General features: G+C 38.0%; 1 protein-coding gene across 1 annotated transcript in view; it reads right to left on the bottom strand.

The window, feature by feature from the left end:
* The window catches only part of cpne5b (copine Vb), a 181,320-nt gene that overhangs the window by 50,747 nt on the left and 118,200 nt on the right, over positions 1-12,373 (bottom strand). Inside the window, 1 exon segment of the mRNA XM_037679172.1 lies at positions 11,132-11,195. Coding sequence (XP_037535100.1) covers positions 11,132-11,195 — 64 coding nt within the window.

The raw sequence follows: 12,373 nt of genomic DNA, 5'->3' as shown, positions 1-12,373 counted from the left end.
GAGCAGCAGCAGGATAACTTTATTAACTACGTCACATTTTTCTCATCTCCTAACATTTTTTTTTTCACTAAAATTGATGAGGTATTGTATCATCTTACTTTAAAATAGTGTTATCCTAAAAAAAATTGTATCTGGAGGTTTCATTTTCTGGGTCTGACATCTGTTGTTAGAATTAGCTTTTAAAGCTTTCTGTTTGTTTTCGTGCCATTTCTGTCGTCTCCCCTCCCCAGCCGACAGAGGCAGATGGCCGCCCATCTTTATTCTGACTGTGCAGCAGGTCTCTTCTTAGTCTATCTTCCCTCGCTCCTGTCACCTGCTGTCCTGTGTCTGCTCAAGTCAGGATGTTGGTAAATTTTGATGCAGTCTGCTGGCTTCCTCTGCAGAACAGCTTCTTTATTTTAAACACTGACAGTTTATACTCATTCTTACTTAAAATCCAATTGAATTAAAGTAATTATATTTGGATTGAATTTACCTGCACTGAATTAAAATACATTTGATTGATTTGCACGTAATTACATTTTTAATTGAAAACCTTTTATTTTCCCTGTATAGTTTTTAAAGTGACTTTTGTTCTAAAGATGAAGAATATAAATAAAGTGAGTTAAATTGAATATAACAGCACATTCATGACGTATTTAAAGGTAGAACGAAAGAACAGTTTTGTGTTGACGTTGAGCACGTTTCTGTTTTCATTAAGAGCAAATAGATCCACTGATCCCTCCAACTACCTTCAGATATTTTAAGAATGCAGGTGCTCATGCAAAAATACTAATGTTGTTCTTGTATTGTAACAAAACCTAAAAAATAAGCTTCACACTGGAAAGTCCAGATCATAGACAAAGATCTTTGAGTTCCAAGCAAAGTAAAAGGGCAACTCTTTTTGATTCAAGTCCACTTGTCATGTTTGTTTAGCCCTTTCTTCTTTAGGATGCAATTGTTTTGGGTTCAAGAAACACAGTTTCTAACCGAACCAGTCTCACAACCAAAATGGCTGACATTTAGGATGCACTGAGTCTCACAATATACGTATACGCTCTGTTTATCTGTGATGTATGCTTACTCTCTATCTATGATCTGAATGGATCAACTAAAATATTAAAATCCTGCAAACTTAGTCAGATTTTTACTGTTTGTTTGTTTCCGACTTTCTGCTAATCTTAGAACTACATTCAAAACACGTGGTTGGTGTAAATGTCAGAAAACGTCTCAAAAGTGTACATTTAAAGAGATAATTCAATGCTTTTGAAAAATCTTCTGAATTGAAGAACAGGTTACAAAGGTTAGTTTCCTGCATATAACAACGTTTTAGAAGTTATTATAGCGGGGTGGATAATATTGTGGTCAGTGGTGAATGGTCAGTTTAATGCAGCACATTTTTAACCTTTCTATGTTCTGCAAGACGCTTCATGCTTTATTTTTTAAATTCTGTTATTTTATTTTTTTATATATATCTTGTGTGATTCCTTGTGTAAGTTCATTTGTATTGGAACTCTGGCACAACAATTTCCTGCAGGATCAATAAAGTTTTATCTTTTTTTTTTTAATTTATACTTTATATTTGAATTAAAAAAGCTGCAACTTAAACCGAACCGGACTAAAACAAATGACCAGAATTATTTTAGTTAGCTAATTAACAGCCTCCTGCTCAGCTTCTACGGATCTTCTCATGGGGAACGAAACAGACTTACAGCAGCTTCCTCAACAAGTTGAACACAGATCGTGGGTTTCTGAACACGGATAATTCGGAGGTCCTGCTGCTGCTCTGAGTAAGAACGCATCGGACAATCTCAGTGGAGCTGATAGGGACATAAAAGCATTTATGGTGATGGAATGTGTTCAGGGTATTAAATATGCATCTGCTTCTGCCTCATTAAAGCTCTGCAGCACGCACACACACCTTTACAGAGCGCTGTGATCAACAGGCTTTTGCTAATATGGAGAGAATTGGAGTATCAATATTTAAAGATGGGGGGTGAGATAGGTAGAGGCATATTTACCCCCCCAGGGGAGGAATGAATTATTATTTGTGACAAGAGGGGAGATTTGTGTGAGTGTGTGAACATGTTTCACCATAAGGAGTTATAGTGAAACTAATTAAGACAGAGAAACAGGGAGATGGGATTAGTGTCAGCATGTGTTTTGTGTCCATGGGGACCAAGGATGAAGAAAAGGAGGAAAATAATGAATCAATTAAAATACTAAATTGATGAATTTATAAGAATATTAGAATGGAGAGGAGATATTGAAGGTGGACAGACGATGCTAAACAATATTCTGTTGATGGTTTGGTTTCCGTGTGCACGAGTGCCCAGTCAGAATGATAATAACGCATACAGTCTGTGCAAGCAGTGTGTGGAGTCTGAACGTGTGCTTCTGCAAAGACGTCTGTCTTAGTTTGGTTCATTTTACTTTTGTTGTGAACAGTCGCCGTCCTTCAGATGTGCTGCGCCATGAAAGGACGTTTCAAACAGGACAACAAAGAGGACGACAACAACGTCAGTCGACGCACAAACAGAAAGACAAAGAGTCGTGTTAGCGATTAGGAAGCAAAACACTTCAATCCCTTGAAATGTTCTGTCTTTAATTTTTCCATAAGGAGTTGTCTTTTATACATTAAAAAAAAAAAATCTGTACTGTCAGGAAACACTGCAGGCAGGTCAAACACCAACATTCAGTGCAGGTTATAAAACTAAAAGATAAACTTGAATTGAAGTCAGTCTGGTCTTAAAGAATATAAAAGTATGCAGTGTGAGCTGTGATGCCCCAAAATCACAAAGAACGTGGACGATTTTTGCAGGATTCGTGCAAAGTGTTCAGGTTTGTAAGTGAATGCAGTGGGCTTCTGCAGCATTATCCATGATATGAGGCTCTCACGCACCAGCGTGGCTTGGCTCTTAGTAAATTTGAAGGAGAACTTGTCATGATGGCCTCATGCATAGGCTACAACTCCATTACTTCCACAGTATATTGCAGCACCTTTTCCATGCAGCTGCGATAGTTAATCTAGGAGCCAATAAATTTCCCACCTAATGGCTGTTCTTTATTTGCAGGCCTGCTGAATAAGGAATGAAGAAGGGTGGATGTGGTTGAGCTTTGGCACAGACACTCTCTCATCTGCATCCTCTCATGCTACCACATGGTGTTTCCTCCTCCACAAAACAGATCTGGGCATTTAGGGCTTCAGCCCCCAATGTTGTTTAAACTGCTCCGGATCACATTAAACTAATTATATACCCAGTCAAAATAATGATTCTCTATGTTTTTCTGTATTTTACAGTCAGCATCATTTCACAGTGTCAGCTGGTGTCTGGCACATGCATGTTTTGCACACCTTACGTGCACCATTCTGATAACTTCGGAAAGATATTTGTCAGAACTCAAAAGGTTTAGGATCTGAAGCCGTGTGAGGACATTAAACATTTGAACTGTGCGGTTAAATGATTCCTTCCTGTTTGTTTTTAAGTTTTAGTGGGACGTGATCAAATTTATGAAAACCAATATATTATTGATCACAGCATTTTTATAACAAGCATGATGAGTCTGAGAAGCCTTTCAATAAACATAAGCTGATTATCTAACAAGATGATGAACATTAAAATGGGAGAACATCTCTTCCAATACTGCAGCTGTGTTCCTCAACTCTTCATCATATCATATTGTTAACATTTACCAATGTCATTCTGTTGTAAAATGTGTTCATTTAAATTATTGTATTTAAGCATAAAATGTTTATTATTATTATTTAATCTATGAATTGTAAAATAAACATTCAAACCAAATTTGAAAGTGTGGCCAGTAAGGAGTGAAGTATAATAAAAAACATTTGTGGCAAAACTAAAAACTTTAAAAGCTGCATAATAGACAGTTATTGTTATTTTGTTGTACAGAAGTTCAATAATAAATAGGTGTAACAAATGTATACTATATAGAATAAAAACAATTTCCTTTGGTCTTAAACAGGAAACATTAACTGATTATCTTGGTTACATTAAAGAAATGTAAGTGATAAAATCAATTGACTTCTGTTGGATTCAGTTTTAGTCATTTCATTTGAATTTACTTTTTAGACCTCGTCTTAAAAATCCAGATGCCTAAGGGTGAATTTCAAATGGATATGAAATCATTACCACTGGGTTTTTATGACTAACTCAAAAGAAGCAACAAAAAAAAAGAACATTGAAGGAGAATTTTTGAGCCTAAATTGGATCAAAATTCTTAGTCTCTGTTGAATACGGAGGGTAAAATTAGTTCAGTTAAAGAATCCATTCATAAAACATTTAGAGATTCCTCTGACTGTGCAATAGAAGGATGAAAACACAGCAGGTCTTCCTAAGAATCTTATTTTAGAAGGATATACATTTTTAAAGAATAGGCACTACCACAGGAATAAAGAGGACACATTAAAGAACGTTATAGAGCGTCAGTGTGTCCATCAGAAGAAACGGGTAAAGATTGTTTTTATTGAACATCATATTTTGTCCAGGATTCATGGATAAAAAATACATTAAGTGAATATTAAAATAAAAAAATACATAATGCCAGGTTGCATCTTACTCTGCTATTTTGTATTTTACATTCGCTGTTTATTTTACTGGACATGTTGAGCAAACTGGCCTCTGCCATGAAAAGCAAGTGTGTCTGTGCGTTTGCATTTTTGTTTTAAAAACATCCATCTATCCATCCATTCATTATCTTAACCACTGAACAAAATATATAAATAAAACTGTAGAAATAACCATTGATTATAGTTTGGAGTCAACCCAATTCAAGATGTTGCAACAGCTGCCATAGACAAATGCAAAAATTAATAAAACTCTTAATTTTAATTATTAGGCTGGAACTTGGTATGGCTGAGTGTCTTCCACAACATGTAGCTGAATTGGTTAAATTCTACAATATCTTTATTTTAAACTTTTGGATTAAATGTTTACTCTTTAATTATCTATTAATCTTTGTTTAACGAGTCAAATCCCACTGAAATACCTGAGCCTGAGAACAGCCTAACATCCATGTTTTTGGTATGTGGGCAGAAACTGGAGATAACCCACGCAAACACAAGGAGAATATACAGATTCCACCCAAAAAAAAAAAAAAAAAAACAGGTCCAACCCAGGGATTGAACCTAGGACCTTCTTGCTGTGAAGCAACAGTACCAACCTCTAAGCCATTTTGCTATATTGTCCAAGTAGGTTTCCCTGCAGATAAATACAAAAGGCGTATATGGAGGGTCACATCTGATTGGACAATAGAAAAATGGGCGTATCTGGAGGGCCACAGACATATTATGTCTATGGTGTTAACCGTTTCAACATTAACGGCGTCTCCCAACCTTCTCTTTCCGTCTCTCTTAACACAGAACTTCAGGTTACATTTCAAAATAAGAGCAACATAACTGGGTAGTGGCGAGGGATAAATGTTTGTTTTTTTAATACCTAGCCATTACATTAAAAAACAAAATCTGTTTCGGTTGTTGAATAATGTGAAAATAGTTACAATCGATTCATAAAGAAAGAGAAATAAAGTTACCAAAACATTAATGATACTTAAACTGGCTCTGGGACAAAGGATGTTTCCTTTAACTTCACATTTTCTTGTGCAACCTTTTAAATCAGTCACTGCAGACGAGTGATTGTCAGTTTCTGTCAGATTTCTGCACCTGGAGCAGGTAGTTCTGTTTACTGGTTAACTTCCAGCTGTCTCACATTTTAAGGGTCAGTCCATGTTTCAGCTCCTTTCATAGATTTATTTTGAGCCATTATCTCGTTACAGGACTCATGATCTTTAATTGTGACCAGACTTTTGACAAATAGGAGCAGGTTTTGCTTCAGATGTTTCATATTTCATTGTACCCGGACCAGACTCGAGTCAACCTGTGTCAGGTGCAGCTACAACCAAGAACTAAAGAGAAGCTTCTTGTGTTTGACAGTAGATTTAACACTGTTCTTAGAAACCTTCAGTTTTAAAAAAGAGCTGACCTAACTTACTTAAAGAACCAGAAAATACAGTTAGACGATCAGTGTTTGTCCTCTACAAACACCTATTCTCCAGAAACGCCTACTTTTGGTCTGCAGAGAACCCCTTCTCGTCTTGTCTGTTAGCAAAAAAATCTAATGAACCAAAGGGCACAGTTTAATGAAACTCTTGAAAAGTAATCACTGAAAATATATCTAGAACAGATTAACCTGATTTCCAACTTAGTAAACTCAGCAAACAAACAAACAAAAAACCAATAGGACTATAAATAAATAATATTGGAAAAACTGGTGAGGTAGTCATCTTGAGTACACTCTCCAAGTACAAACAGATTGAGTGTTGGGTATTTTATTTCAGACTTTGTTATGCAACCTGATGGGCAATATGACATCTTTCAAGGAGTGCTGGTGTTAGTTGTTCTAAATCATTTTGGACGTGCTTTTTATTTCCTGCATGATTCAGCACAGATTGTAAGCTTTGTGTCTTTTTTCAAAATTTCAGACCTTGGTACTTTAAAGGGGGGCGCGGCACGGTGGTGCAGTTGGTAGAGCTGCCACCTCTCAGCGAGAAGGTTGCCAGATTGAATTGGGGAACTTTCTGGGTGGAGTTTGCATGTTCTCTCCGTGCATGCGTGGGTTTTGTCCTGGTACTCCAGTTTCCTCCCACAGACCAAAAACATGCATGTTAGACTGATTGGTAACTCTAAATTGTCCCTAGGTGAGAGAGAGAGTGAGTGAATGGTGCTTAGTGTATATTTAGTTGATGTTTTTCTTAGTTCATATCTTAGATGTTATTACTGTTTTTCTTATCATTTTATTGTTGGATGTAACTGGGACCCCGTGTACATAATTTCGCTCCACCACATGTACCACATGAGGTGCGAATGACAATAAAGAATCTCTGACTCTGACTCTGTCTCATTATGTGTCCATGTGATGGACTGGAGACCTGTCCAGGGTGTCTCCCACCTCTCGCACAGTGACTGCTGGACATGGACATCAGTGACCCCCATGACTCCAAAAGGAAGAAGTGAGTAAAGATGATGGATGGTACTTTAAAGGATGTATTTGTGTTTTCTTGCCGCTGTGCTCCAAACATCAACCACCCTGGCTGCTGCTGCCTGGAATGAACTGAAGTGACACCAAACCTTCCTATTACAGACGACACATTGAACACAGAGAAATGTTTCATCTTTACAGCCAAACAAAGTGTTTGTGCTTGAAGCTGAGGGAGTCATTGTGCCTGATTTAGTACATGAAAACGGTCATGATTGCTTTACCGGATAATAATCACCGTTCTTTTGAAGAACATCATTGTAGGTCAAATTTAACGCAGGGAAAAAGTAGCATAAACTGAATGGATGGTGCATATTTATGTGTGTGGTTGATCATCTACTTGTAACTGCCTGAGTGTGAAAGACACACAAGTTCATGTATTTTACTGCACCGTAACCACAGAGCACACAATTAACCCCAACCTGCAGCAGGGAAAAAGGTCCGCTGGTTCTGCTTTGCAATTAATGAGCGCTTGGCTTCACACCATCAGCAAACCAGTGTTTTTTAATGGAAAAAACGTTAGTCTTCTGATTAATTTTGATGCACACATGAGCATAGCATGTTTCTTTCTCGCTCATCACTTCTCTGTGGTCGCAGTTTTAAAGGGCTCTTCCTTTCTGTCTTCTGTTTTTGTGCCGTTTTCTTTGTTGCGTTCTTTTATCCTGAAATCGTCTCCTAATCTACATGTTGCAGGAGCCCAGAGTAGCAAGCAAAGCAGCATCAATTCAATTCAGTTTATTTTATTTTATTCATATAACGCCAGGTCACATCATCTCAGGGCACTGAACAGAACCGTTCATGTATGGTACATAAAAAGTGAGTTAGTAACATTATTTATCTGAGGAACAGACTGAGTTGCTCTCGTCTTGAGCAAGCAAGAAGGCGACGGTGGAAAGGAAAAACTCCCTCAAGAGGAAGAAACCTTGAGCAGAACCAGGCTCAGGACAAGTGGCCATCTGCTTCGACCGTCTGGGTTTGAGGGACAGGAAGGAGGAACAGATACACAATGGCAGGCCGAGAATCACATGTTAAGATAGAAATAGTATCAAAATGAAAACTATTCAGTTGTAACCAGTACTTATTTGAACCGGATCCTTCCAGAACAAGATCTGGAAACTCTCTCATTTTGTCAGGGTGCGTTCCGGTAACCGTTGGGTCCGGCAACTCTCAGGCTTACTAATGAAGTTATGAAGAAGTACGACTGCCTTGTGTTTTGGGGAGCCATGGTAGAACTGTGTCACTCCCTTCTGCTGTTGAGACGATAAATAAATGACTCCGACACCTCCGCTGCTGTTTTTATGACGCTCCGGACGCGTTGCCACACACAGAACGCATGCGACAAAGAGTCTAAACTCAAAGCGAGCGACACCTGCCCCTCCTTTCCTCTTTCACTTTGACAAAACTGTTTAGTTTTTTTAGTTTGTCAAAGCACAATTTTGATGGGTTTTATTTTTCAGTAAAAACAGAAGTAATGTTTAATAAATGTAAGGACTCTGTTCTATGCTAGCAAAATAGATTTCATGTCAAATAACTTGTCAGCTTCTTCTCTTGTGAGCATGCGCGTATCCCAGCCCCCCATCCCCCCCAGCACCCCCAGCCCCACTCAGCCGTCCCGCCCCACTATTTGCGTTCTGGCATCGATCAATTTACAAATTAAGCCCCGATTGTAACAATTCATTTAAATAAATGAGGTCAGTGTGTCCTCCAGTAGTCTAAGCCTATAGCAGCATAACAAGCCAGCTCTAACTATAGGATTCATCAACAAGGAAAGTCTTAAGCCCAGTTATAAAACTGGACAATGTGTCAGCCTCATGGGCAGAAACTGGAAGCTGGTTTCACAAGAGAGGAGCCTGATATGAAAACAAAGTTGTTCAGGAGTAACCTCCATCAAGCTCCTTTTGTTTCATTACAGTCACTGCCCCACGTGACAAACAGCTGCTCTAAACCTGAGAGGCGTTTTAATGTTGACCGACAGACGCACTGGGTTAAACAAGTATAGTATTAATGAGTACAGTAATAAGCTGATAGGCTGGTAATGGAGCTCTGGTTTGTTTTTCTGAGGTAGGAACCTCACCTGCAATCATGGCAACCACCCCACAGATGTGCAGCTTACTTAAGTGAGACACCCCCTGCTCCCCTCTTTCTGCAGCTTCCCCCGTTTGTTCATTTTGGAGTTTAGGCAAATTCATTTAACTCATTGTGTGGTTCTGGTTGTGCAACATCTATTTTAGCTAGTGGGGAGCAACCCCTGCAGAAAAGCTGCAATCCATAAGCAATCCTAACTTTAACCAGAAAACAGTCAGCAACCGGTTTAATGTTTATTTCTGCTTTCTTGATTTTTTTTCTTCTGTATTGGTTAATACAGAATTTGTCAATATAGACTTAATGGACTGAGGAGTAAGTAATAATTGAACAACTTACTCTAGTGAGAACGGGAAGCCAAGCGAGGCTGCGAGGGGAAACGCAGAAAGCTGGAGGAGGAACCCAAGAACAAAAAGTAGGAAGAGACGAGTGAAAGAGAGGCGAGCGTGTCGGTACAGGGAGAGGATTACTGAGTAGGAACAGCTGGTCTGATTACCAGATGTGAGGCAGGTGTGAAAGACTCTGAAGAACCAAGGGAAACCAAACAGTGCAGAGAGGAAACAAAGCAAACTGCTTCATATTTATTAAAGCACAAGTGGAAAACAACAAACAAACAAATAACTCAACCGGTAAAATGCACACAAACCCACAAGGTCATGACAGGATATAGGTAAATATACAAGTAAAGATAATGGATGAAAAGCTTTGAACCATTACAATCCCTGTTCAGATTCGTGTCCACTCATACAAGAGTTTTGAAGATGACCTCAAATGGTTTCTTCTGCAATTCCAGCAGTTCAATGTCCAACCAAAAGGACTAGACTGAAGCAGCGCACTCCGAAATCAGCTTGATCAATGTTCACGTAAAAATGTCTTTTGCTTCCATTTACAGGAATCTACCCGAACAAGTAAAGTTTTAAGCCTCAAATCATTATTTGTTAAATATCTTCCCACGGATTACTGCTGCAACATTTGAATAAGCCAGCTGTTGTCTAATCTTTCCTCTTTTCTCGTAGAAGTTTGATTTTCATGTAAACGTGAAACACACGGTGATTTCAAAATAAAACCAGCAAACTGCTGATTCACACCTCACATGAGACGGTGGATGTTTCCACGTCGTGTTTTCACTGAGATGGATGTTAATGAGCTCATTGAAGACTGATTCAATGAAAACCAGACATGTTTTAAGTATTATTGTGTCCTTTCCACATCAAATCTTGTTTTGAGTAAAAGCTCTGTTGCAACTCCCCTTTTTGGTCAATTGTGCACATGCTTTAAAGTTTTTTACTTTCCAATAAAGCACAATGGACAGAAAAACTGAGGACTGGGGGAGTCATAAAACTGTTTAATTTATGTGTCATATCAGACACAAAAAGATCCAGTTTCATTCATTTTGTAGTGCAGATTTTAAAGAGTATTTTCATATTCCTCTACAAAAACCTGTACTAAACATTTATGCCTCTATCACTGTTTTACAGCTCATGAACACAAAGTTTCCTACAGAAATCTGTTGATAGGAAAAAAGCAGGATATATTTTCTCAGTATTTTCACATTTGTAACTCGATCTCTGTAACATTTGAAGAAATTCTGTTTAGTGGGGAAAATAAAGTGTAGTGTTTATAAAATGTCTTCATTTTCTTTGGATATGTCCAACATGTGCAAATTATTTCAAACAATATTGCTCAAATAAAACATGAATTTGTATTATTCCTGCTGGTGTGATATGATTTTAAATAAAGTATACCATCAAAATTGGATGCGAACATTTTGCATAAACAGACAATTAACCTGCTTTAAAAAACACAAATGACGTTAGGATTGTATCTGTGGAACCAGCATGACTTTTCCAGTTTGAATAATGAATTGTTTTCCACAAAGTGGACCCAAAAAAATAACAAAATACCACCACCCACCCATCCTGGCCTTCTATCAGTCATCTTGAATACAAGTATTTTCTTCAAGCTTTGCTACCAGATGTTTTTTTAAGCGCATTTAATAAAGATTACAGTTTACTCACTCGACAGTTGCTGAGTTCTTCTGCAGTCAGGATGATTGTGCCACATTTCTTCCCAGGGATCCCACTGTGTGAAAGAGAAAGGGGGGTTAATTGAAATTGAAATCACTTTTTTTTAATCCAGCATTTGCTCTCAGCTGATCAATAAAGTCTGCTGTGAGAATGAACTGTGTTGCTGCTTCAGACTGTCAAATGTAATGTTTGTATTCACATGAAAAATAACAGATAAAATGAACATTTCATCCGTGTCCTCTTGCTCATTTCGTTCATCTCCATTTGGTTTCTGTCGAAATAATAAGAACGCTGTACCAGCTCCTCACTCACAGGACTCTGCCCTCTGCAGCTGAATGAACAGTGAGAAGACTGGCACGCACCTATTGTTGGAAATAAGATCTAGCATTGTCAACTATGTCCACAATGTTAACATATTTTTCTTTTGTTTTTAAATAAAAGCCAAAAGTGTCAGAGAATGTTATAAGAATGAAGCTTGAGAATGACAGAAGCGTCAACATGCATCCCACATTACACATCCATCCATTCAATTCAATTCAATTCAGTTGTATTTACCGGTATACAACGCCAAGTCACAACAGAAGTCATCTCAGTGATATATAAAATAAGTTAACAGAAACATTCATATTCAGAAATAATAATTTAACATTATTTATATGAGAAGCAGACTGCTTTGAGTTTAACGCCATCGCAGTGTGACATCACACTAAATGAAGGTATTTGTGAAAAATGGTTTACCTTGGACCTAAATAAAGGAAATAGAAATAAAAATGTTTGTGTTAGTATAAATACAAGATGGTCTTGTAGATGTGCATTTCAGCCTCGAACGAATCCACAGGAAAATTATCGGGGTCACAGCTTTACCGGAACTAATAAATAGACAAGAATTTGACAGCAGAGGGGGGTGTGGCAGGTGAAGCAGCGTGCGGTGAAGCAGCAAACGGACCGGTGAAGCGTCAGAGAGTCAGAGTTTCTTTATTGTCATTCGCACCTCATGTGGTACATGTGGTGGAGTGAAATTATGTACACAGGGTCCCAGTTACATCCAACAATAAAATGTATAAGAAAAACAGTAATAGCTTCTAAGATATGAACTAAGAAAAACATCAACTAAATATACACTGAGCACTCATGACATAAAACATTGAACATCAGCACAAACATGAACATGAGTCTGTGAGCAGATGTGCACGCATGAACACATCAACATTGAAACAGATCAGCAGCAACATG

The sequence above is a fragment of the Nematolebias whitei genome, chromosome 7, assembly GCF_014905685.2.
Source record: "Nematolebias whitei isolate Nwh7 chromosome 7, NemWhi1, whole genome shotgun sequence".
Taxonomy (NCBI): Eukaryota; Metazoa; Chordata; class Actinopteri; order Cyprinodontiformes; family Rivulidae; genus Nematolebias; species Nematolebias whitei.
This window is presented reverse-complemented; position numbering and strand designations above follow the sequence as displayed.